Below are 27507 nucleotides of genomic sequence, written 5' to 3' on the forward strand. Positions count from 1 at the left end.
CAGCGTGGGCAGCAGAGTCCGGAGTCTGAGCTCAGACCCTCAGGCACGAACGCTTGGTGGAAGTTGAAACAGCAGGACCTCTGAGTAGGAAATGGCAAGGCACAGGGTCGGGCACAGAGCCTGTCCTTGGTCAGAGGACACACCAGGCCGGCCAGTCGTGTCCCCGGGCGCTTCCGGGCAGGGTGTGATTGCAGAAGGAAGTAACGGGAAGCGCGAGTCTCAGATGCAGGATAAAAGCAGCAGCCGCACCAGCATCTCACCAGCAGGGCCCCCAGACAGCCGCATGGGGAATCCCGTCCAGCTCGGGGAGGCAGACCAAGATGCTGAGCGGACGTGACGTGACGTCCAGGACCCGGGACTTCGGGATGCGTCCCTTGGTGCCCTGGCCACCGAGCACGGGCCTGGGGACCTATAGTGCGTGGTCAGGGTGGTTCACACCGGGCACCTGCTTCCTTCTGAGAGCCTGGAGTCTGGTCCGAGCCAGGCAGAGGGGGCCGGTGTGATCAGTCCTGGTCAAATCCCCAGGTGCTGGGTCTCCGATGAGCTCCTGGAGACACTATCTCCCACGTGTGGTCGCAGCCCGTAGCTGGGGAATGACGTGCCCCTCCATGGGATTCCCCGGGAGTGGATGCTGAAGTCAGGCCCGGCCCCCTGGGGGCTTCACCCTGCGCTGAGTTTGTTCTGTTTCCTTTCCTGTGATAAATCACAGCCGAGCCAGAGGCTGACATGCTGAGTCCTGAGAACCTCAGTCCCGGGGTGGGCTGGGGGCTCCGACACAGCCACGCTCAGCCGTTTCGTCTCAGGGCACCGTCCTCAAGAGATAGCACTGAGCCGGTGCTGGACGGAGGCCCTGTCTGCGCTGGCCCCGGAGTGGAGTTAGCGAGAAGCCAGGGGAGGATCTTTGTCCCACTCGGGGGCGGACCGCCCCGTCCACACTCCGCTGGGAGAGGTGACCTCGTGATTTCTGTCCTTCGAGTGGAAGACAGATGGTAGCAGGAGACGGTGATGGTGACGATGGAGGTGACAATGGCTCACGCCTTCTGGGACCTGCCATGCCCCAGGGGCACGTCCCGCATCAGCTCACCCTCAGCCACCCTGGCAGGCGGGCGCCGTTGTTGGCTCCATCTTGCAATGAGAACACGGATCACAAAACGGCTAACAGCCATCCGCCGTCACACACTGGTTCGGGGACACATCTCTTGGCTTTAGAATCCAAATTCTCACCACCGCACCCAACTGTCCCTCTCTGGACACAGACAGAAATCTGCACTTGTCTCAACAGGCCCGGTGCCACCCTCCCCTTGAGGAGACACAGCGCGGGTTCCATGCCAGCCTCAGCAGGACGCGTATGTGTGCGTCACCCTCTGAGCGGTGCGGACAGTGTGAACTCTGGGCACCCCCCACCCCAGGCACCACACACTCAGAGTGGACAGATGGGAGGGAGTCACCGATCGGGACTGGGGGAGTCAGCACAGACTAGAACTGTGATCCAGTTTCGGGGAGCGTGTGGACACGGCAGGGGTCTCAGAGGTAAGTTCCCAACAGTCAGAAGGGAAAGCGAGCAGCCCACGGGGAAGAGGTGGACCTGGCCAGGACCATGAGAAGCGGAGAGGCCTGAGAGACAGCCGGCGGAGTCACGGGCCCACCTGCAGAGAAGTCAAACTGACAGCTCCTCCGTGGAAAGCTCGAATCTAACAGTGGAGTGCAGGGAGGAAGCGATGGTTTGCTAAGGGTTATCGGAGGCAGAGGGAGGCGTGGGCCAGAGCCCTGGGGATGGGGAGGAGCTGAGAAGATGCTGATGGAGTCTCAGCATGAGGTGAACCCGTGTGGTATGCAGGCAGAGGCTAGACCGAGCTGGGTTCCACGGCCGGACTCCTGTGAGACCCTGGCCGGCGCAACCTCTCTGAGCTGACAGTGGTGCTGACGGTCTCAGCCTTCCCCAATCTAACCTTTGAGGATCCTGACAGATCTGAGTTGGGACTGCTGGCAGCCGTGGGCTTAAGAACCACCTCTAAAGACAGGACTGACAGCCTCCAGCATCTCCCTAGCAGCGGCGGGGTGTTCATGATGGCCCCAAGAGCAAGCGCAGAGAACTGCAGCCATGATGGTGATACTGACGGGGGTAAGGGAGTCAGGGCAGGAAGTCAACGACACCCATCGCGTCACACAGAAAAACATGTTTAAAGGAAAAGACAACCTTAGCAGCGACAAGAGGGAGGCTCTCAACAACAATAAGCTACACGGAAAAAAGGAGGAAAAAATAAAAAGCAAGCCCAAGAGAAGACAGGCTCGCTGGTGGCTGCTTCCCCCCGACTGGTCTCCAGTTAACTGGCCAGCTCCGCAGCTTCAGACAAACCACCCCTGTCAGAACATTTCTGGACAGCTGCAGTCGAAGCCGATTAAGTCTCAGGATCGTGTCCCAGCACATTCTGTGTTTTGAAGGAGGACCAGCCACTGACCCTCGGGAAGCTAACTGCTTTTCCATTTTCGAGCATAGTCAGGCATTGGATGAAACCATTCATCTCCCAGGGGGCCGCGCCCCGTAGCGAGCTCTCTGCCCCGGGACCAACGTGGGCCCATGGCAAGCGCCAAGGCCACGGCCCTGGGTGGACGGAGCAGTCCTCGGCAGAAGCTGCTCAGTCCTGCTGCGGAGGCTGCTTCCTGCTCCGTGCACAGTCCCGCTCTCCAGGGAGGGAGACTTCATCCCCTGATGTGAGTGCTACATGCGTGCATATTGAGTATCCAGGCAGTTCTGCAGCTGGCTCCTTCCAACCAATTATCGCGCCTTGTACACGTACACAGGACTTCCAGGTGGCTCAGTGGTGAAGAGCCTGCCAATACAGGAGGCTCAGGGGACTCGGGTTCGATCCCTGGGTCAGGAAGAGCCCCTGGAGGAGGAAATGGCAACCCACTCCAGTATATCTGCCTGGAGAATCCCACGGACAGAGGAGCCTGGAGGCTACAGTCCCTGGGGTCACAAGAGTCAGACTCACTCAGTGCGTGAGCACGTGCATATACACTAGGTCATTACCCAGCAAAGACCGATTTCTGGTTTAATGGGGCAGACAGAAGGGGTGCAGATGCAAACGTCTAGCAGCTGTCTCTCTTCTCATTAAAATATTCCCCTTAGAGGAAACCACACGCCTCCTCTGTTCACTCGGACTTGCCTTTTAAGTAGCTGATACACTGGGAATTTTAATAGTAAAAATAAATTCGTTTGGTGCCATGCATATCTCTATTCCCATTCTAGTGGGCGCTAGGAAGCCTCCTCTACGTTCCACCTCTGAATGTTTCATGGCCACAAACAATTCTCTGGAAAACATGCGGCATTTGGGGTAATAAAGATCCTGCAGATTTTATTAAACAATCGTGCCAGTGAGCGCGAGCAGTAAATGCTAATGCTGGCTTCAGGGCACAAACGCCCATTGTGCCGGCATCTCAGAGGGGCGCCACTCGGGAGAGGCTGGACCGGAGGCTGGACTCCGGCCCCTCCTCCCCTCCTCGCTGATTTCACCGAGGGATTTGAGCAAGCCCCTTAACCCCAGCGGTGCCAGGAGCAAACCAGGGTGCAAAGTGAGCCCTCCCTCTTCTCTCCCCTGAAGCCCACCTTTCAGGCCAGGTTAGAGCCTCCCCCTCCACGGTAAAGAACCTGCCTGCCAATGCAGGAGACGAGGGTTCCATCCCTGGGTCAGGGAGATCCCCTGGAGGAGGAAATGGCAACCCACTCCAGTATTCTTACCTGGGAAATCCCACGGACAGAGGAGCCTGGGGACCACAGTCCATGCAAAGAGTCGGACACGACTCAGCGACTAAACAACAACAATAAGAGCCCCTCCCGGCCCCACAACCCTCCGTGCACCCCCCATCCCTTGCAGGGACCCCCCCTCCGCCCCCCGCCACTTCCTCTCACTACAGGACGTGCCCTCTTGACTCCCTGGCAGGAAACGTTCCGTTTCAGGCCCCCTCCCACAGGAAGGCCTCCTATCTCTCTCAACATGCACGCGGCTCTCTCCTGAATTTCCGGTGACTTCCAGCCACCCACACACATCCTTCAGTGATTCACTGCATCACTAACATCTTAGCATCCGTGGGATACAGCTCAGCGCATGCAAATGCAGGTCCCTACACACGCATGGTACGGGGCCATTCGGACAAAACCCAGCAGGACACACAGGTACCTCACGGGCCAGCAGGAGAGAGAAGGACGCTGACCCAAGGAGGTGGAAGTAACGCTGGGTGGGGGCTTCAGAAAAGACGGGCCTCCCCATCCAAAAGTCTTACAGCCGAGACGGAGGGAAGCTCCCTGAGAGAAAGGCCCACCCTAATGATAATCCATAAACTTCGGGGCTTCCCTGGTGGTTCAGACAGTGAAGAATCCGCCTGCAGTGCAGAAGACCCGGGTTCAATCCCTGGGTCAGGAAGATGCCCTGGAGGAGGAAATGGCAACCCACTCCAGTATTCTTGCCTGAGAGATGCCATGGACAGAGGAGCTTGGCAGGCTATGGTCCATGGGGTCACAAAGAGTCAGACACAACTATAAATATTAAAAGCTACCAAATGTTCTCCGAGAAAGTTCACTGTCAAAGATGAGACTTACTTCTCACGCTGTGGGTCGCTGTCTATGAACGGAAGGACACTGCGGAGCAAATCCACGGTATCGCCGCTGCAGGGCCGGGGGGCGGGGGTGCAAGCGTCTCCACTTGGCCGGGAATTTCAGCGTATGTGACACTGGGACAGCACACCTGTGGGCCTGGAATGCGGCCACCTTTCCTTTCCCTCGGGGCTAGATTTCTCCCACCAACTCTACCCCTGCTGCACGTCACCCTCAACACAAGCTGGAAACCGACGCCCCTGGAGCTTAAGGCAGAAACTACAGGACTCAGACTGAAGGCTGCGGCCGGGTGGGCTCAGGGCCTGGCCCTGCTCGCCCGAGCCCCTCGGGGCCCGGCTGGGGGGTTGCCTAGGAGTCCTGCAGCTCTGTTCACAAGGGATGATGAAAAAGGTGCATTTCCTCAGAGTCAGGGATCTCAGAGCAGCATCGATTTAAATCTTTGGGGTTTCGGGGGAGAGAGACAGAGAGGGGGGAACACCTACATGTGAGCAAGAGAAGACACGAAGGACATGGTGAGGGGGAGGAGGGAGGGGTGAAGAGAAGAGGAACCCCAAAATGACGACCACGGAGGACGCTCAGCAGGAAACACGTCCAGGGCCGGAGCAGGGCCTGACGTGCGGAGAGCACACGCGCAGCGAACAGGCCTGCCGGCTGAAGGAGCTGCCCAGACTCAGCGGGTGAAGCAGGTGTTGGAGATGCTTGGACGAGCGTGTCGGGTGGGTGGGCATCTGCGTGCCTGGGGAGGACGCTGTTGGACCCGACGCCCGTCCGGCTTGTCCTCCTGGAACGTCCGACGTCCTGGGTGAGATGTGAGGGGAGGCTCTTCCGGTGAACAAGTCCCAGCCACAGTCATGAGCACTGTTGAGAAGAGGACTCGGGGTAGTGGCCGGTCTGGCTGCAGCAGCGAAGGTTATTTCTGCCCATCTGGGCTCCTAACAACAGCCTGACCCAGGAAGCAGCACTTCCTGACATCATCACGACCCCCGAACTCTTAGTAGATTCGTCATCACGTCCAAAGTCCTATGGAAGTGGACCCTATTTTTGCAACTTATTTATTCTTTATAAAACTCTATCTAAAGTCAACACTAACCTTCTTTCCTGTTTGTCTGACATTAAAAGATGGTGCAAGCAGGGGTCCGCACAGAGAGAAGCCCGCACTGGCTTGTGTGTTAGTCGTGGGGCTACGTCATGCTGCAGGAACAAAAACTCTGTAATGTCAGATGCTCAGAACACCAGAAGGTCACTTCTTGCTCACACCACCTGCCCCATGCAGGCTGGCTGGGTCTCTGATTATCACTGCCACTTGAGGTCAGGCGGAGAGAATGGTTATGTGTTCAGGTCCCCAGGTCCCTCGCCAGTAATTCAATGCTCTGGCCCAGGAGGGACACGTCACTTCTGTTCACAGCTCATGGGTCCAGGCCAGACACGGGGACCTGCCCAAGGTCAAGGGAAGTACTGGCAAAAGTCACCAGTGGCATTCACACCTTGTTATAGGGAGTTGATTGTTCAAAAATGCTTCAAACACACATCACGCGTGAAGAGACGGCTCCGACTTCCTGGAAGCTCTGTGTCCTGAGACGTCTCCAGGCCCCCAGCCCCATCTTCCCCCTGCAGAGCCCAGGCCTGTCCCCGAGACTGACTCGGGGCCCCGCTAGTGTCGTCTCCACCCGCCACGCAGCACAGCATCCCGGGAAGCGGCTCAGCACCTGGACTTCGGCCCCCAGACCTCAGTGTGGGCTCAGCGCCTCCAATTTCACCCCCCGCTTCCTCGGTGACTCTCACGAGGGCGGCTTCTGTCTCTTCTGCCAAAGGTCGGGCACCCGGAAGGTGGGAGAGCAGACCGGCGGACCGAAGGTTTCAGGACCACTGCCCAGCTCCGCGGCAGAGAGGAGCAGCCAATCCAAGGAACCCGTCCTGTGGCCGTGAGCGGCGGCTCCCAGCCAGGCAGCTGCGTCTCGGCCTCAGTCCCCCCACTCACTGTGGCGTGGGGGGCGGCGCCGTTCCCCCCAGGGCACTGTGCTGTCAGCAAGGGGTGCGGGCCAGCCTCACAGCACCGGAGCCACTCGTCCCGGACCTCTCGTTGGCCACATTGGTTTCAAATGACTTGGTTCCACAAAAAGCAAGTCGCGTCCCTCTGGGATCCTGGGAGGTAAGCATCCCCATTAAACCAGAGAAAGACCAAGACTGACCCAGAGTTCGCCTCCAACTGTCCGAGGATGCCCTCTTTCCTGCAACCTTCTCCCGAGCTTGCCCTGATACTGTGAAAACCACACACAAGGGTCAGGAAACAGCTTGCAAAGGTCGATTCCCTCACTCGTACCTGGAACTCTTCAAAGAAGCTGCTCTGCCCAATTCCCTAAAATATCAGGCCATGTTTCTGCCCGTCCCCCACCCCCCAGCCCCCGAACACACCCTGCGTGCTTGACCCTCCGTCGTCTGCACACACGGCCAGCCAGGCTCCCACTGCAGGGGCTGGCAGGGAATCAGGAAACAAGGCCCGGGGAAAGGACGGCGAGGTGGCCGTCCAAACTCCGTCCCTGCTACACCTCAGGGCCCCGGAGGCATCTTCCTTCACGGCTCCACACGCACGCACAGCACGCCGCCAGAAGGTGAGCTGGGGTCCCGGTCTGGAAACCACTACCTTCTCACCTGGTAGAGCCACTCAGCTTGCCTCTGGCCTCACAGGCGCCAAGGCCCACCCTGCCTGCCCTCGTCTGGAGGCACGGTGCGGTCAGGGCTTCCCGTCTGGAAAGTCCTCCGGAGCAGACACTGGCAAACACAGCTGATGGGCCCATTTGGCCCAACGGCTAGTTTTGCAAATAAAGTTTTATTGGTGCACTCCTCTGTGGACGATCATCTCTGGCTGCTTTATGCCAGGACGGCAGAGTAGCTGCGAGAGAAACCCTTCAGCCCAGAGAGCCGAGATACTCTCCATCTGTCCCCGACAGAAAGCGTGCTGAGCCGTGGTCGGGGGCTTGTGGCAGGGAAGGGCCGGGGGGACAGAGCAGCGGCCTCACGAGGATGCTGTCCTGGGCTGTGACCGCCACACGCAGCCCCGCAGACCAAGCACACGGCTTCCTTTACTCAACACCTCCTTACGTGCTGGGAGCTGGGACATGATGATGGCAAGATGAACGCCCTGTGGGAGTTTAAAGTTCTGTGTTGGGATGAAGACGGGGCAGAAGGGAGAGAGGAGTACAGAGACATGAAAAACCCATCCGGAGTCAAAGAGCGGCGGGCCGTTCACACAGCAGTGAAGAGAGGGCGTTCCGCCTGCCAAGGTCAACACAGACGGACCTGGGACACACGCTGGGGGAAAACCATCACGACCAGGACAGGTGCGCGAACCTGACTTCGACGTTCAAAACACATGAGCTAGTGGACATATTGTCTACTGATCCTGCAAATCTGGCAGACACAGCGAAAGTGTAAAGAGCAAGGGAAGGGGAGAGGCAGAAGACAGGCTTGCAGAGACCGAAGGAGGGGCGGGGCCAGGAGGACGGGGCGACAGCGGCTGCTGGGGGGCTTGCAGAGACCGAAGGAGGGGCGGGGGCAGGAGGACGGGGCGACAGCGGCTGCTGGGGGGCTTGCAGAGACCGAAGGAGGGGCGGGGGCAGGAGGACGGGGCGACAGCGGCTGTTGGGGGGCTTGCAGAGACCGAAGGAGGGGCGGGGGCAGGAGGACGGGGCGACAGCGGCTGTTGGGGGGCTTGCAGAGACCGAAGGAGGGGCGGGGGCAGGAGGACGGGGCGACAGCGGCTGTTGGGGGGCTTGCAGAGACCGAAGGAGGGGCGGGGGCAGGAGGACGGGGCGACAGCGGCTGTTGGGGGGCTTGCAGAGACCGAAGGAGGGGCGGGGGCAGGAGGACGGGGCGACAGCGGCTGTTGGGGGGCTTGCAGAGACCGAAGGAGGGGCGGGGGCAGGAGGACGGGGCGACAGCGGCTGTTGGGGGGCTTGCAGAGACCGAAGGAGGGGCGGGGCCAGGAGGACGGGGCGACAGCGGCTGTTGGGGGGCTTGCAGAGACCGAAGGAGGGGCGGGGGCAGGAGGACGGGGCGACAGCGGCTGTTGGGGGGCTTGCAGAGACCGAAGGAGGGGCGGGGGCAGGAGGACGGGGCGACAGCGGCTGCTGGGGGGCTTGCAGAGACCGAAGGAGGGGCGGGGGCAGGAGGACGGGGCGACAGCGGCTGCTGGGGGGCTTGCAGAGACCGAAGGAGGGGCGGGGGCAGGAGGACGGGGCGACAGCGGCTGCTGGGGGGCTTGCAGAGACCGAAGGAGGGGCGGGGGCAGGAGGACGGGGCGACAGCGGCTGTTGGGGGGCTTGCAGAGACCGAAGGAGGGGCGGGGGCAGGAGGACGGGGCGACAGCGGCTGTTGGGGGGCTTGCAGAGACCGAAGGAGGGGCGGGGGCAGGAGGACGGGGCGACAGCGGCTGTTGGGGGGCTTGCAGAGACCGAAGGAGGGGCGGGGGCAGGAGGACGGGGCGACAGCGGCTGTTGGGGGGCTTGCAGAGACCGAAGGAGGGGAGGGGGCAGGAGGACGGGGCGACAGCGGCTGTTGGGGGTGACGCACGGGGATGTCAAGGAACAGCTGGATTCCTCCACTGTGTGTCCTGTTGGGATCCTTCACGTCTGACTTCTTATACCCTTGTCCCTATTCACTGTCTAATCAAACTTAAGTTTGAAAGCAGTCACTGTGATGAGTGAGGAGGCCCCCAGCTCAGATGGGCTGGGGTGGGGGCGGTGCCGGGAGAAAAGCCACTGGAAAAAACGGCACACCTGTCCTTTGAGGACCTGAGCAAACGTCGGGGGAGAGTGTTCCAGCAAAGAGCGCCGTGCAGAATCCACGTGCCACAGAGACAAAGTTTCCGAGGGCCTGAACGGACAGGGGAGGGGGCGGTGGGAAAGCAGGGCTGGAAGGTCCCCCGGCCGCCCTGAGAGGCAGCGTGAGCCATTGAAAGACTGAAGCCATCGGGTAAACAGACACGGTCAGTCATCTTCTAAAAAGACTCTTCTTGCTGCGGCAACATGAGTTTATTCTGCTGTGCGGACGTCCCCCTCGGGGTCCTGCAGGCCTGAGAACAATGCTGGTCCCTGACATGCACCACCAGTTCCACAAACACCGCCAAGGTCAGGCCACAACCGCAGGGCCCTTTGTTCCCACAGCTGACGGGTATTGACTATGGACTCTTATGAGCAGGACACAAACAGTTTGTGCAAACCCATGTGTTTTTGCACACTGACTTAAGTATCAGTGCACTGGGAGAGATTACACCTACAAAGACATTCCAAGGGTGAATCTTTGTAAAGCAGATGCTCCTTCGCTAAAACAATCTCCTACCACAAACCAACTTTACAATGAAAGGTTTTAACCCATCAGACCCATTTTAAACAAGCATTCCTTCTAAATGCGCCTTTGTTCTTTGAAAGTGTAGACAAGTGAAAACTATGAATGCTGTAAACATTTTAAAATCATATCAGTAGGAAAATCAGTTTAAAAGCATATGTCTCTAGAGGCAGGAAGAAACATGCATATATAATAATAATAATTATTATTATGTAAAAAGGTACAAAGACAACAAACAGAAAAACAGCCTTGCCTCTGGTTTCATCATCACATCACCTAGTTCAAACCTGCAATTTGATTAGTAAATAATGACTACTTTTTGCCTCCTTTTCATTCTATTTGAAAAAAGAAAAGTCAACATTAACTCTTATTCTGCTGCGGAAAGTTAGATCAAATCATCTGCGAAGAACACAGTGACTTCAAAAGTCTTTGAAACTCTATGACCCAGCAACTCCTCCTCAGACCATGTGCCCTAAAGGAGCTGGAAGCAGGGACGTGGACGGGCCGCTGTGCACACCTGTCCGCGCAGCGCTGCTCACAACCGTCCCGAAGAGGAAGCCTCCCAGGTGACCGATGACGGGTGACCGGGCAAACAGGGTGTGCCACACCCACAGGGTGGAACACGGCTCAGCCTCAGAAAGGAACAGGGTTCTGACCCCGGTCGCGGTGCGGATGAAGCCCGACAACATTCCGCTCAGTGAACAAAGCCGAGAGACAAATCCTTGGTGATCCCACTGACACAAGGTCCCAGAGTCATCAGATTCATAGAGACGGGAAGGGAGAGTGTGGGTGTGAGGGTCTGGGAGGACGGCCTGGGCAGGTGTGGTTTACTGGGGACAGAGTTTCAGTTCTGCAAGACGAAAAATATTCCAAGAAGGATGGTGGTGACACTAATAACAGCAACACACTTAAAGCCACTGAGTCGCACACTTAGCCAGGGCGGACAGTTTCACGCTGAGTACGAGTGTGCGTGCTAAGTCGCTTCAGTCGTGTCCGACTCTCTGCAACGACATGGGCCACAGCCTGACAGGCTCCTTTGTCAGTAGGGTTCTCCAGGCAAGGATCCTGGAGTGGGCACCATCCCCTTCTCCAGGGATGGAACCCAGGCCTCTCACACCTGCTGCATTGGCAGGAGGGTTCTCTACCACGAGCGCTGCCTGGGAAGCCCCTAACGTTATGTATACTTTACCCAATGAGACACAAAGGTCCCAAACCGAGATGTCTTAATTGAGCCGCACCACTGGTGATTTGTTATAGATGGACTCACCTCGCCCCTCCCTGCGGCCCCAGTGGCCTAGGTTCCTTAAAGGTCTCTGGGCTCCTCGGGGATGTCCTCTGAGGTCACAACACTGATCGGAGACGAGGACATCCGCATCCTCCCCGCTGTGGCAACAAACACACATACCTGCTTCTGGCCCCGAACACCACCCCTGTTCTCACAACAAACCATCCTCAGAGGCCTCTGCCACCAGCTCGCGGAGGAGTCTGTCAGCTGCACGTTGGCAGGGCAGGTCCGGGCTCCGAGTGTTTCTCAGCTCACCTTCTCCAAGAACACCCACAGAGTCACCCCTTAGGCACTAAGATCCCTCGACAAGCGCCTCGGCTCTGAACTCAAGCCGGATGCTGCCAAATCAGACGCACTGCGCTCGAAACAACACAGCTCTCCATCTCCCCATTTAAACACCTCAGTCCCTGCTGGACACGAAGAGGAGGTCTCAGAGGGCTTAAAAACAGCACCTTCACACGCTCCTCCCAGGTCTTTAATTACCTGCACATGCATTTATTACACGACCTGGCTCGCCATGAGCTAGAAACACACCAGTGATGCCGCCCCGGCTCACAAAGCTCCCCAGGAGTTTAGAAACGGACCAGAGGGAAGACAAGAGGGGGCAGGAAGGGACGCTTGGGGACACGGCCCCAAGGGGGCCCTGCAGGGGGGCAGACAGGCCTCAGCGCTGGACAGGGAGGAAGAAGGGAGACTCGCTTGCTGCACAGAGATCACAGCCGTAGCCCCAGCCGTGCAGTCGGGAGGGGAACTGTCCACCTTAACGAGTCCGCTCACTGTCCTCCTTAACGAGTCCGCTAGTTTGGGAAGTCGGGGGAGGGGCTCCAAATAAAGCGGCAGCGGGAGGTTCCCGGTTCTTCTGAGACAGCCTTGTTCTTGGTGCCCGGAGGAGACTGGCACCTCTGGCCGCAGCCACTCTGCGGGCCCTGCTCCCCAGCGGCCAGGCCACGCCACGCTGGAGACAGCCAGGGCCCAGGGCCAACACTTGCATCAGACGGAAAAAGTGAGTCCTTTATAATCCAGCAATCCCACTTCTGGGTATATACCCCAAAGAACTGGAAGCAAGGTCTCACCCCTGCTCCTTTCATCAGCCAGAAGGTGGGCGCAACCCACCTTCTGTTCAGGGGCGGAAGGACAGATAAACTACACACAGTCTAGACAGACACTGGAATACTACTCAGGCTTAAAACAGAAACCTGGCCACGTTTTACAACATAGGTGGACCTTGAAGACATTATAACTTAAATAAACCAGCGCAAAAGGATAAATGCTGCATCCTGCCACTGGCGTGAGGTCCCCAGAGGACTCAGATGCAGACAGAAAGTAGAACGTGGGTAGTGGGGGCTTGGCGAGGGGGAGGGGAGGCCAGCGTGTCATGGGGCACAGTTTCAGTGGGAGACGGATGGTGGTGACAACAAAGTGAATGTACTTAACACGGCACAACCACTTAGAAAGGGTTACGACAGGGAACTTTCTGTTAGAGCTTTATACCACAATTAAACAATGTTTTAAAAGTGCACACAGAGGATCAGGGTGTAGTAAGAGAAATAAGCCGGTGAATTCTGTGTGAGCAGCCAGGGAAGACTCTCTGAGGAGGGCCTGAAGGTGGAGGGCAAGATGACATCTAGACCGAGCTTGTGGGCATCTTTTGTCCGCTGCCCCTAGGTTGTCCATCAGTCATGGAAGCAGAGGGGTGAGCGATCAGTTCCGAATCCAGCCAATTCTCTCGGCATCTGGTCCAAATCTGTCTAGTCCACGAGGCTTTCATGAGAAATCTCAGCTAATTACCGCTACCATTCATAACCACCTACATGACACCACCATGTGCCCTTCCCCTCATCCTTCATAGATGAGAAATGGACCAAGAGAACTCCAGCCTTTCCAGCTCCACACACACACTTCTACTCTGACAGTGCCATGAATTCCTTCATTCACCCAACTCATATTTAGACACCCTTTCTGTGCCAGGCACAGCCCTGGGTACCAGAGATACAGGGGGAAAGAAGGATGAGAGGTCCTGCTCCGTGGAGCTTACTCCAGAGCAGGGGGTGGTACTGATGGAGATGCAGATAAATCAGTAAATCTCCAGGGAGTGGTGGATGCTGGGAAGAAGGCAGACGGTCCTAAAGGAACAATTTGGGTGATGACCACCGATGTGACGTGAGCAGAATCACGGTGACAAGATGTGGCCCAGCCTGCAGAGATCCAGGACATGGCGTTTCAGGCAGAGGGCAAGGCAGCACGGATGACCCAGGAAGCAGGGGGAGCCCGGCACACAGAGAATGGAAAGTTCAGTTTGGCTGGAAAACAGTGAGGTCAGCAGGAGGCAGGCCTCGCAGGACCTCACAGGCCTTGATGGGGAGCTTGGGCTGCACCGTGAAAACTGCTGGAGGTTGAGGCAATGACCACGGGTCACTCCCCACACCCTCTGCCCCGTCTCCTGCAGGCTTGTGGATGTTCAAGACGAAGCAGTATTGCCCAGCCCCACCTCCTGTCCCCAGCAACCGGCTGTGGGCAGGACACTAAGCGGAGGTAAGATGTGGTACCCTCAACCTCTGAGAGGTGACCTTCATGGGAAGAGCATCCCGGCATCCTCTCTCCCACCGCTGTGCTGGCCAGAATGAGGACGTGAGTGCAGAATTAGCAGACAGAGAGAGTCCGGGCCCCAGAGTCAGGAGACTGTCCGTACCAGCCCTGGATGACTCCAGTGAGGACGGACATTAGCAGCTACTTTGTGTAGATCCCTGTCGTTTGGCGTTTTCCTGCTGTCACAGTGAAGCCGCTGCTGACCCCCGAGGGTCTGAGGCGGATGGGTACAAGTTCTGGCTCACGCCGTATAAATATTGCCCTGGCGGTAAGAGAAGAATCAGTTGCATGGCTCGACCAGGAAGATGGTTCAGGAAGCTGTTGTGGTTATTCGGGCAAGAAATGGAAAGGCTTTGCCTCAGGGGCAGTAGCTGGGCAAGTGATCTGTAGGACTTGATGATCAAGAAGACAGTGACTTGGACCCAGCTGGAGCCCTGGTGCGGATGGTGGTTCTCGACTGAGGCTGGCAGGACGAGGGGGCGAGGCCGGGAGGCTGGCGGGGTGATGAGGGCTCTGCTTCAGCCCTGAAGCAGGCACCTGAAAGGCCTCCAACAGCCAAGCTGAATACCCTCCGGGCCGCGGGGCGGAGGGGTGGAACTCGGTAGGGAAGTAAGAGCTGGTGAAATAACTCACCCCCAGATGATTTAACACCACATTTCCAGCAGCACAGGCTTCCCAGGAGGGTCAGCGGTAAAGAACCCGCCTGCCAATGGCAACCTGGGTCGGGAAGATTCTCTGGAGGAGGAAACGGCAACCCACCCCAGTATTCCTGCCTGGGAAATCCCATGGACACAGGAGCCTGGCGGGCTACAGTGTATGCAGTCGCAAAAGAGTCAGACAGGATTGTGACTAAACAACGTGGCGTGTGGTTCCAGCAGCGCCAACCAACACAGACTTTAATTCATTAAACTTCATTAAAGTTACAGCCACGCTGCCCTGCTCAACGGCCCGTGGTGACGTCAGAGCCCTGGGCAGTGTAGACAGCCCACTCTCAGCACAAGCGGTCTCTGCGACCGCTCTGGTCTACGACTCTTTAGAGACGGTTTATTACAATGGATTTGCTTTGTCTCACAAGCTGAGGTGCGAGAGAGAGTGGGAGAGAAAATAATTTATTTTATCTCTTCTGTAACGTGGACCGCAAACCACCACATTTCTCACGCCCTTCCCAAATGCTTCAGGTTCATGTCTCTCCACTGCTCACAACAATGCCCAATATTCACAGAGGGCAGAGATCTGCATGACTGTTCAGGAGGTAACCAGCCTGAGGTCTCAACTGTTCTTTTACTTGGGGTTGCCTTCTCAACCCTGAGAAAGGATGGGAGCCTAAGAGATGCTCTTGCATCAGCTGAAGGCAGATGCCTCCCGCGCCCTCGCCCCAGCCCCACACGGATGCCAAGCAGCGGTGAAGCGACAGAAAAGCCAGCTGTGCAAACGTTCGCTTCTACGGTCACAAGGCAGATGGGGAGACTGCCAGACAGCAGAGCCTGGAAAAGCACCCAAAGAGCAATCATCCCTGCAGAGAACATGAAATAAGACCGTACAGTGACCCCACAGAGAAGCAGAAAACAAACACCCCCCACAAACGAGCGGGTCAGAGACCAGCCGGGTTTCCGGGCGACGATCACAAATAAAAAGCAAGGTCTGGGCTCCGCGACACTCCTGCCGGGCTCCCTGCGAGCCCACCTCCACTGGGCAGCGACCTCTGTGTCACTTGTTCAGTCGCTCAGTCGTATCCAACTTTTTTGAGACCCCATGGACTGTAGCCCGCCAGGCTCCTCTATCCATGGGATTCTCCAGGCAAGAATACTGGAGTGGGTTGCCATGCCCTCCTCCAGGGGATCTCCCCGACCCAGGGATGGAACCCACATCTCCTGCATTGCAGGCAGGTTCTTTACCACTGAGCCAGCCGGGAAGCAAGCGATTCAGTTTCACCCTCTTAAAGAACAAGATCCGAGCACCCTGGAGCAAACTGATATCCAACAAGCTCCAGGCTGACATCCAGGTTCCAGCAACATCCCTGCCCTCCAAGAGCCGCGCAAACACCAGGATAGCCGCCAAAGGGTGATTCTGGAGGAGACCCTCTTGTCTGTGACAAAACTGCCAAGAGAAGGAGGGCTGGGGTAAACTTCATCCTTGGGAAACAGAGATCTGAATCACTCATTCTCCGCTGAACCACGTCTGGGGACGCCTTCTGTGACAGAGGACAGTTCGGTTCCAACCGGTCAGAACCAGGGAGAACTAGAACAGCACAGTCACCATGGGATGAGAGGACTGGGCCCCCAGCACCGCCTCCCCGAAACACAGAATGGAGCAAATGCTTTCTCGCAGAGGCGGTGATGGCCGTCCTCGGCCTCCAGAGTGGAGCCCGGACACCTCACCCGGCACCCACACCCTGGGGGGCCCTGGTCCTTCGGGGAAACCTTCTCCTCCCCCATGGAGACTCCCTGGAGAGTCACAGCTGCTGGTCAGGCTCCTGGGTGAGAGGGAGCAGCATCATGGGAAGGTGCCTGGTCATCGGCTGGACGAGGCCAGAGAGGAAGCGGACCCTGGAGAGGGAGGGGGGTTGAGGCAGGAGAAGCCATCAACCTGGGGACGGGGGAGGGTGGCGGGAATGGGGCCAGGGAGAGGGCCCCGCCGTGGGGCTGGACTCCGGACTTTAGAACACAGTTCCTGAGCTGGCGAGAGGCCTGCGGCCACCTGCGGACACGTTCCAAAAAGTCTGCAGAAACTCGTACATTTTATGTTCTCATGTCAGTGAAAACTCATCTATTGATACGTTAACATAAGCATCACCCTGATTGTCTGGGTGAGCAGCCAGGAACCCAGCATGGAGCTAGGACTTCAGGCCCATTATTTGTGTCTGAATTTACACTCACAAAGGCCAAAGGTCACCCTGACTGGCAGCACAGATTCAGGCTAAATAATGGTTTGAACACAGTAGCAGGAGAACAGAGTCTCCACACATATAGACAGCAGTCAGGACGTGACCAGGCTGAAGCCGGCCATGGAAAGGCCACCGGAGCACCAGGAACTGTGGGTTTGGTAGGGTCGAAAGGGTAGGTGTTTGCTATTTGCACTGGATGCTCAGAGGCCGGAGGAGTTTGGTGCACTCTGGGTCCTGTGGGTGATGAGGGACCAGCTTGAGCCTAGTGCATCCTGGGTAATGTGAGTGGTCAGGGGAGCCTAGAGCATCTTGGGTAAAGTGGTTGGGGACCAGCCAGAGCCTAGAGCACCCTGGGTAATGAGAGTGGTTAGGACCCAGCTGGAGCCTAGAGCATCCCGGGTAATGAGAGTGGCTGGGGGCTGGGTAGAGACCAGAATCATGAGGTGGGGAGCCTGGGAAGGAAGCTAGGACAATGCACAGAGATTCTGTCCTCTGTGACCATGGGACAGGCCAGGCTCCGGTAGGTTTCGAAGAAGAAAGGTAGAGTTTTAGATGCACGTTTCAGGGGGGCTGGTCAGGCTGGGGCAGTGGAGAGCTCAGGCCAAGCTGAAAGCTGCAGGCCGTGCGGTGTCTGGGAGAGGAAGGAGAGCCTGGTGAAGGCCTTGGCCACGGGGAAGGAGAGACTCTGAGGAGGTGGGACGAGTCCCAGGTGACTGAGAGCAGATAAGGGAGGGGGCAGGACCCGGCGACCAGCTGGGGCACCTGGACCGATTCTCCTCCACACGGTGGGGCGAGGGAGGCAGCCCAGGATTTCGATTCCAAACCCTATAGATTTTGAAGCCAGTGGCCTCTCCCTCCTCCGGCAGGGTTGCTGAGGGCGATGACAGGCAGCTTCACGTTCAGACATGACGAGTGGATGGTGCCTTAGGGGCACTCGAGAGGGTTGATAGCAGGCAGTCGTCTGTCCAGAAGTTCGGGGGCAGTCACAGGCTCGGAAGAGCTGAGTGTGCTGAGAACCTGACTGACAGGAGAAGTAAGTGGCTGGAGGGAGGCAGGAAGCGGGAACCTGAGAGACCAGTGGGAAGTCAGGACAGCCTGATAACCAGGGTGCGAAGAAAGGGCCAGTGAGAGTGGCCAGTAACGCAGGCCAAGGATTGAGAAATGCAGACCGTGGATGGAGCAATGGTCGCCCAGTAGGTAAGAGGTAACTGGGGCAAGAGCAACTTCCATACAGTGACCAATGTGATCTAAATAGTTTCAAGCATTGCTTTTAATTCCTGTGTTCCCCAGAAAAACACCACCTTGTCTTCATGTCAAGTATTTCAGGAAGAAAATAACTTTTAGAAAAAATTTTGGTAAAATGTTTATAATATAAAATTTACCATTGCCACCATTTTTAAGTGAGGAAGTTAGGGTCTTAAGAGCATCTGCACTGCTGTGCAAGAAAGTAACAGTGGTAAATTTGCCCTATCACCGGACAGGAAAAACCAAGTTAGAAGGCAAGACGGTAATGAGATTTTTTTCCTTGAAGTTGCCTAAAACAGTGCATTATCTTGGCTCGATAGCCGGGAACTCAGAACTACAGCAGAGCGCAGAGGCAGCTGAGTCCTTCAAGGAATGTGACGTTGTTCACGCTGAAGGCAGGGTGTGTGTGTGTGTGTGTGTGTGCACACGCCTGTGTGTGTCTGTGTGTGTAACGCTTGTGCGTGTCATGCGTGAGTGTGCACACGCCTGTGCATGTCTGTGTGTGTGTGCACACACCTGTCGTGTCTGTGTGTGTGAGTGCACACCTGTGCGTGTCTGTGTGTGAGTGTGTGAGTGCACACCTGTGCGTGTCTGTGTGTGTGAGTGCACACCTGTGCGTGTCTGTGTGTGAGTGTGTGAGTGCACACCTGTGCGTGTCTGTGTGTGTGCACACCCCTGTGCGTGTCTGTGTGTGTCTCTGTGCACACGCCTGTGCATGTCTGTGTGTGCACACGCCTGTGCGTGTCTGTGTGTGTGAGTGCACACACCTGTGTGTCTGTGCGTGTGTATGCACACACCTGTGCGTGTCTCTGTGTGTGTGCACACACCTGTGTGTGTCTGTGTGTGTGCACACGCCTGTGCGTGTCTGAGTGCACACACCTGTGTGTCTGTGTGTGTATGCACACGCCTGTGCGTGTCTATGTGAGTGCACACACCTGTGCGTGTCTGTGTGTGTGCACACGCCTGTGCATGTCTGTGTGTGCACACGCCTGTGCGTGTCTATGTGAGTGCACACACCTGTGCGTGTCTGCGTGTGTGTGCACACGCCTGTGCATGTCTGTGTGAGTGCACACGCCTGTGCGTGTCTGTGTGTGTGTGTGCACACGCCTGTGTGTGTCTCTGTGTGTGTGCACACACCTGTGTGTCTGTGTGTGAGTGTGTATGCACACGCCTGTGCATGTCTATGTGAGTGCACACGCCTGTGCGTGTCTGTGTGTGAGTGTGTGTGTGGCGTGGTGCTGAGCAGTGTTTTGATGTTAAGGCGTAGAAAGGAGAGACTGAGGAGGACGTGATGATAGCTTTCTTCTTCCATTTATTTTTATTAGTTGGGGGCTGATTACAACACTGCAGTGGTTTCTGTCATGCAGACGGTGGCTTTGTAAACCGCACGGCTGGCGTTGCAGTGCTCGTGTCGTCTCAGGCGTACAGCAAAGTGATTCGGTTGTATTTTTTTTCAGTATTTTTTTCCACTCTGGGTTGTTACGAGGTGCTGACTCTAGCTCTCTGTGCTATAGGTAGGAGCTTGTTGTTTACTTTCCATACAGCGGTGTGCACCTGCTGATCCCAACCTCCTAGTCTATCCCTATGGTAGGAGCTTGTTGTTTACTTTATATACAGCAGTATGTGCACCTGCTGATCCCAGCCTCCTAGTCTATCCCTATGGTAGGAGCTTGTTGTTTACTTTCCATACAGCGGTGTGCACCTGCTGATCCCAACCTCCTAGTCTATCCCTATGGTAGGAGCTTGTTGTTTACTTTATATACAGCAGTATGTGCACCTGCTGATCCCAGCCTCCTAGTCTATCCCTATGGCAGGAGCTTGTTGTTTACTTTCCATACAGCGGTGTGCACCTGCTGATCCCAACCTCCTAGTCTATCCCTATGGTAGGAGCTTGTTGTTTACTTTATATACAGCGGTGTGCACCTGCTGATCCCAACCTCCTAGTCTATCCCTATGGTAGGAGCTTGTTGTTTACTCTATATACAGCGGTATGTGCACCTGCTGATCCCAACCTCCTAGTCTATCCCTATGGTAGGAGCTTGTTGTTTACTTTATATACAGCGGTATGCATCTGTTGATCCCAACCTCCTAGTCTATCCCTATGGCAGGAGCTTGTTGTTTACTTTATATACAGCAGTATGTGCACCTGCTGATCCCAACCTCCCAGTCTATCCCTCCCCCTCTTTTCTCCCTCTTGTACACACAGGTGGCTTCCTATGTCTGAGAGTCTGTTTCTGTTTCGTAAATAAACTCCCCTGTATTATTTTTTAGATTCCACACGTAAGTGACATCATATCTGTCTGGTCTGACTGACTTCACTACGAGCAGGTCCACCACATTGCTGCACAGGGCGCTGCTTCACTCTTTTTAAGGCCGAGTAATATTCCATTGTACACACACCACGTCTTCTGAAGCCAGTCACCTGTTGATGGGCAGAAAGGCATGTTGCCTCTGCGTGCTTGGCCCCTAGCACCACGCAGCAAGTACTCGAGTTCATCATGGCCCCCTGGGACCCAGGAGGCCCTCAGACACTCGCTGAGTGAGGAAGAAAGCCACCCTGTTTTCACAGGCTGCCCCAAGCGAAACCGAGACTCTCTGAAGCCCAGCTGCTCTGGCGTGACGCAGTCACACTGGCGCTGACAGCAAGCGTTCACGGCTCCTCATCTCGGGAGTCACATTTCTCTCTGGTCTCACCACCAAAGTTGTGTTTTGTTTCGTTTTGGCCAATAGGAGTCTCAGCAAACCACTCATGACTTCACCTTCCACCAGATCCACTTGGATGTCTTTGAAGAAGCCTGGTCTTCACCTGCTACCAAGGTGACGTTCATTTCCTCTCTCTTCTGTTTGAAGAGTGAAAAACAGTCAGCCTATATCCAAAAGTCTACAAGCAATAAATGCTGGAGAGGGTATGGAGAAAAGGGAACCCTCTTACACTGTTGGTGGGAATGCAAACTAGTACAGCTGCTATAGAGAACAGTGTGGAGATTTCTTTAAAAACTGGAAATAGAACTGCCATATGACCCAGCAATCCCACTTCTGGGCATACACACCGAGGAAACCAGATCTGAAAGAGACATGTGCACCCCAATGTTCATTGCAGCACTGTTTATAATAGCCAGGACATGGAAGCAACCCAGATGCCCATCAGCAGATGAATGGATAAGGAAGCTGTGGTACATATACACCATGGAATATTACTCAGCCATTAAAAAGAATTCATTTGAATCAGTTCTAATGAGATGGATGAAACTGGAGCCCATTATACAGAGTGAAGTAAGCCAGAAAGATAAAGACCATTACAGTATACTAACACATATATATGGAATTTAGAAAGATGGTAACGATAACCCTATATGCAAAACAGAAAAAGAGACACAGATGTATAGAACAGACTTTTGGACTCTGTGGGAGAAGGCGAGGGTGGGATGTTCTGAGAGAACAGCATCGAAACATGTATATTATCTAGGGTGAAACAGATCACCAGCCCAGGTTGGAAGCATGAGACAAGTGCTCAGGCCTGGTGCACTGGGAAGACCCAGAGGGATCGGGTGGAGAGGGAGGTGGGAGGGGGGATCGGGATGGGGAACACATGTAAATCCATGGCTGATTCATGTCAATGCATGACAAAAACCACTGCAATATTGTAATTAGCCTCCAACTAATAAAAATAAATGAAAAAAAAAAAAACCAACCAGTCAGCCTAGTGCCGCTCTTACTTCTCCTCAGCCCCTCTCCCAGTCAGCCCGGCTTCCAGCCCTGCGTCTCTTCTTATCTTTCCAGACGAGAGAAGAAACTCCGGTAGCATCCTACGGGATTCCCAGAACAGGCCTGTGGGTCCACCTGGCAAGCGTGCAGCAAGACAGGAGGGTGCAGAGAGCAAGGCGGGCTTTCCCAGGAGGGTCTGGGTGCGGGGACGGGGCTGTGGCAAGAGGGCAGAGCCTGGCCCACGGGGGCCGGGAAGCCGGGACAGTTAATCTGGCCGCTCGCTCACCTCCTCCCACATCGTCACCTTGGATTCCAGTCCCCACGCGCGGCAGCCTCCGGACGGCAATGACCCCAGCTGCCCACCTGGGCTGGACAGGGATGCCGCTGGGAGCCCAGCATCCCTGGTTCCTGGTCCTCCCCTCCCCTGGGGGCTAGGACCCCCTCAACATGGAGGAGGCTCCTGGGTGAGCTCAGAATTCCAAAGGGAGAAGGCGGCGGGCAGCGGGGGTTTCCACCTGGTTTTGCTCTTTTCTTATTTGGACCGTGGTATTCAGTGTCCACACCTGGAGTCCGTTCATTTTTGTTTTCTACTCATTTTCTCCACCGACAGTTCTAGAAGTGAGCCCACAGTTCCGTGGTTCCCTGGGACACACGGAACACCCGTGCCCTGACTTCAGAGAGACGGAGACAGAGGCACGGAGATGAGCTGGTTTGTGGCAGATGCAGTGGGTCCACCACGGAGCTCTCACTACACCTGGGCCTCCAGATTTCCAGATCGTCCTGCTCCCCTCTTGGTGTGTGAACACCTCGTTTCAAATGAAGCTCTCGGCCACCACTACCATCCCACCGCTAAAATCACTGTGTGTCTGGAAACGCCTAGTCCTTAAGGACAGACATGGTATTAATATTAATATTATCCTCCACTGCTAAAAAAAAAAAGTGGGGCGGGGCTTCCCTGGAGGCTCTGAGGTATAGAATCCGCCTGCAAGGCAGGAGACAAGGCTTCCAATCCCTGGGCCAGGAAGATCCCGTGGAGAAGGGAATGGCAACACAATCCAGTATTCTTGTCTGGGAAATCCCACGGACAGAGGCGCCTGCTGGGCCACAGCCCTGGGGTCACAAGAAGTCAGACGCGACAGAGCTACTAAGCACGCACGCATGCTGGAAAAGGCATCCAGGGACTGTGATTTTAGAATGCTAGATAGCTAAATATTTCTACTCTTTTCTGCCAGTTTTGAGACAGACTATCTTCTCACCAAGTTCAAAACACCCAAAGAAATAGGCACTCTGAAGCACCCCCCCACACACAGGCTGCCCTAACCTCCGGCAGAAGACGGCGTCTGGGCCTCAGTGAGCCCGCCAGGCGCAGACCCCTCCTCTGCCCTCGTCTTTCCACCTTTGATGTGGACACACGGGGTGCAGCTTCGCGTGCTCCACAGACACACAGACGTTTGCACTTTCTTTGGAGTGAAGTCTCCATTTAAATCCACACCGCAGCTAATAGGTAAGAAGGCGGAGAGAGGGGTCACCATTTTCATTTGAAGAACTGGCACCACTTTGAGAAAAATCGGTCCTCGGGGGTGCTTCCCGGCTCCCCAAGGGACGGCTCACCCCTCCAGTCTCAGACCAGCCCCTCGGGGGAGGGGCCCAGGCGCCCCGCCCTCTCCTGGCACCCCAAGGGGGCACCGGCGCTGGGGCTCCGGGGAGGTGACGCGGCAGCGCGGGCACAGAGGCCTGGCCACCTTCCTCTTCCATATGTGCTCTTCACTTCTCACGGTCTGTCTGCCGGGTTAGCAAAGCGTCTCCAGAGAAGGGAAGGCCAGATGAGAACCTAAGTCCATTCTGATTTCCCAACCGTATCATTTGGAACCTGAATCAGACAAAAACTCTTTTGAAATTAAAAAAAAAAAAAACTTGCTAAAGGCTTTGGGTAAACTCTGACTCACTGCCTTGGCTGACAAAGCCTGTTGGCAGGTCCGGTCCCACCAGAAGTGCAGGGCTGGGGCTCCCAGGGCGGCTGCTGAGAAGGCAGGGAGGCTGAAGATGGGGGTGTGGGGTGAAGACAGGCGATGGGTCATGGTGCCCAGAGCATGTTCTCGAGAAACTGTCCCTTCATCCAAATGCGATGCACATATTAGCGCCCTAGCAAGCTGAAGTCACTACACCTGACTGCACAGCCCAACAGCCTGCCACCTGGAACTACGTACAGTTCAGTATATTGTTTTCTTATTATAAGCACGGCGGCTCTGACGCTCAACAATCCTGGTAACTGAAATACACCCCAAGGAGTATTCAGAAAAACATTAAATTAAAGAAATACACAGAGGACTTCCCTGGTGGATGAGAATCTGCCTGCCAATCTCTGCCAGTCCAAACAGCGGACACCAGTTCTACCCCTGGTTTGGGAAGATTCCAAGCAGCACAGAGCAACTAAAGCCCGTGAGCCACACTGCTGAGTCCGTGCGCCTGGAGCCCATGCTCCGTGCTGAGAAGCCACCGAGAGGAGGGGTCTGTGCTGCAACCAAGAGCAGTCCCCGCTCCCCCCAACTAGAGCAAGGCTTCGCAAAAGCAATGAAGGTCCAGCGCAGTCAAAAATAAATAAAAGAAAGAAACTGTATTAAAAAAAAACCAGATAAGGAACCATGGAGCACCGAAGTCCCAGATTTGAACAAAAAAAGAAAGACACACAATAGCAAGGAGGAACATCTCCCAGCACAGTGGAAATGACTCAGCCGGAGGCCAAACCCATCATCTCGTGAGCCACATCACCCCGCCCAGAGCAAACTCAAGGCTCTCTCGAGATTATTTACCAGTTAAGACTCGGCTTCTCACTTTGCAAAGTAATCAGTAACTCAGTCACCTGTGAAGTTTCTGGTAACTCTTTGATTATGCGTAAAATTTGTCCAATTATTTAAGCTGTCTGGGTTTGGGGAGGGTTATTATAATGAGACCGCCAAGCCTTTGAGAGAAGTTTTCAAGGAAACGGCTCACTGCTGTTAGGCCAAAAAACAAAACCCACCGTCACTAAGGTGTGGTCTCTGCCATCAAAAAGCAGGCTTCATCACTTCCACTTGGGGAGGGGGAGGTTGCCCCAAGTGGGTAGAGAGAGACAGAGATCCAATGAGGACCGATTCAGAGAACGTAAGAAAACCATTCGTCTCCCGCAGGACTCAGCACATGGACAGCAAGTCAACTCCAAGAGATGCTTTCTCTCTGCGCTTCTTTTCGACAAGGACACATCCCAGCAAAAGCGGCATCACCTTGTCTGTGAGGTGAACCATCCCTGGGGAAAGAATTCACGCGACAAGTCGTGGCTGCCCTTGTTGAGAAGCACATGGGCAAGACTTTCATCTCTGGCAAGTCTTTATTTTCACGAACAGATAAGGAAACAGGATGCTCGCCTCTTTCCTTGGTCTGTGGTTCCCTGCCCCTGGCCTGGCTAGGTCAAGATTTTCTCTTTTCTCTTCTTTGTCACAGCTAAGAGATACAAGGAGGCCACCAGGGCGGCCAGGTGGGTTAAATTACTTGAGTGTCTCGCGAAGCCTCAGAGGCGGCCGGACCCCGCCTGCAGCCACCGATCGCAGTTCAGCATCGCTCCATCTCTGGCTCCTGCCAACGGGCTTCCAGGTACAGGCTCCTGGGGAAGATGCCAATGGTCTCTGGTTTATGTCCTAATTACGTAACCTCGTCTCCCTTTGGTGAATTTAAGGAAACTACAGTTTAAAGGAAGGAGTGTTTAACTGGAATGTACCATAGAAAAATTCCAAAGCCGAAAAAGCCTTAAGCAACTCCGCACATAAAAGCACAGTTTCCCACATCAGCAACACGTCTCAAACACAGAGTCCACCTTCACAATGAGCTCCGCAAGCCACGCGACCTGCCAAAACCAAGACTCTCCCCACTTGCAATGCCAGGCACCTGCAAGACGGAAAAGAGAAGCACATCCTGTCTCTTCTGAGAAAGTTCAGACCTTTCCAGCAGATGCACGAAGTGAGATAAAAGCCTGCCAGTGGGAGGGATAAAACGTCAGGGCCGTTTAACATTTATCTCCCAAATAATCAACGTCTCCGGTGTGAGAGCTTTGGTCGAGAAATATTTTAACCCTGTGACCAGGGTTAGCAAGAAATTCCTTTAAGCAAAACAAATTGCCAAGCATTCACTCAGCCCAGGTACGACTGGTGTACGAAGCAAGCACACTGGTTAGGAAGTTCAGTGTCACCAGCCCCGTGGACCGAGGGCTGGGATCCTCAATTCCCACCCCCAGCCTCTGTTTCCTCCAAGATCGCCAGGGGAGGGGCTGCCCCCGCCCAGCACACAGCACGCCCACCCCAATGCTATCCATTTAGAACTTTCTTTCCTTTTTTGAGCCTCTCTTCCCAAACTTGGTTCTCCTGCCGTCTCTCAGTCAACCCCCTGATTCACGCTGTTCGAATACTATCTCAGTGAACTCCAGACAGTCAATTATACTCTTCTGCTTTATGTTAATTTTGCTATATCACATATCACATCAACTTAGTGGGCCACTAGTGGACACTTGGAAATTCTCACCACAGTGGTATCTGCCGTGACGTCTGATTTGTAATCCCAATCTAAGAAAATGTAACTCTTTACTTACGCCCTGTGTCATTTCAGAGAAAACTTAAGACTGCTCACACAAATCCATACAGTCATATAACACTGAACTTATGGCAATATAAAAATGGGACAAAGGAAAAATGAAAGCAGAAAATTTCAAATAAAACTAGGAATGGGGCCAGCATTTAAAGCTCAGCTTGCCGAGCCCACACACATGCTAGATGAGATTCGAGGTTTTCCAAGCTCCCCAGCAGTCAGTGGAAAGAGGAGCACTTATGGGTGGCAAAAAATATGCTGGCCTGCTGGTCAAAGCAGCCACCATCTGTTTCTGTAAATAAGGTCTTACTGGAACATAGCCATGCCTAATCATTTACATCTTATTTACTGCTTGGTGCTGGAGAAGACTCTTGAGAGTCCCTTGGACTGCAAGGAGATGAAACCATTTGTCAATCCTAAAGGAAATCAACCCTGAATATTCACTGAAAGGACTGACGCTGAAGCTGAAGCTCCAATACTTTGGCCACCTGATGTGAAGAGCCGACTCATTGGAAAAGCCCCCGATGCTGGGGAAGACTGAGGACAGGAGGATGACAGGCAGTGACAGAGGACAAGATGATTGGATGGCATCACCAACTCAATGGACATGAGTTTGAGCAAGCTCTGGGAGACAGTGAAGGACAGAGAAGCCTGGTGTGCTGCAGTCCATGGGGTTGCAAAAAGTCAGAAACGACTTAATGACTGAACAACAACGATAGGATATCACGGCAGAGCTGAGTGCCTGTGATGGAATAAAACATTTACCACCTGGCTCTGTAGAGAAGAAAGTCTGCAGACACCTGGGTTACTTGGTTCTGCACCTGTTATATAACAGCAAAGCTTTCCTGGGATAAGCACACTTCCGGCATGGCTCTGAAGTACACGAGAACTTTCCACTGTCAAGAGCTCACGTGTAATCTCTTGAAAAGCATCCTTAGCTTCAGTTTTCACAGTCACAGGTTTATAGGGCCAACGGTGATTCCAAGTGAGGCTGGCAGGGTGCCGTCGGGGGCAGTTTTCCTCCAGGTCTGGTGAAGGCAGGGGAGTCTGCAGAGATGGCCAGAGCCGGTCCTCCCACTCCTGATCAGAGGCGGCAGGGCTCCTGGGTCGGGCCCCTCGCCCGCTGAGCCCCAAGGGTTCCCCTGAGCCTCCCGCGGTCTCCGGCAGCAGTGGGCACGCAAGATAAAGCCGATACGCCAGCTTTGCTTTAAGGCTCTTTTCTGCCGACGTCCTCTG

General features: G+C 55.1%; 1 protein-coding gene across 5 annotated transcripts in view; it reads right to left on the reverse strand.

The window, feature by feature from the left end:
* The window catches only part of SLC22A23 (solute carrier family 22 member 23), a 128837-nt gene that overhangs the window by 59271 nt on the left and 42059 nt on the right, over nucleotides 1–27507 (reverse strand). The window contains exon 4 of one of the 5 annotated variants that reach the window (XM_070456977.1): nucleotides 19251–20795. The exons of the other annotated variants lie outside the window; for them this stretch is intronic. Coding sequence (XP_070313078.1) covers nucleotides 20758–20795 — 38 coding nt within the window. The 3' untranslated portion in view covers nucleotides 19251–20757. Of the gene's footprint in view, nucleotides 1–19250; nucleotides 20796–27507 lie in introns of those variants that run through there. 5 annotated transcript variants of the gene reach the window in all.

The sequence above is a fragment of the Odocoileus virginianus genome, chromosome 27 (genome assembly GCF_023699985.2).
Source record: "Odocoileus virginianus isolate 20LAN1187 ecotype Illinois chromosome 27, Ovbor_1.2, whole genome shotgun sequence".
Lineage (NCBI taxonomy): Eukaryota > Metazoa > Chordata > Mammalia > Artiodactyla > Cervidae > Odocoileus > Odocoileus virginianus.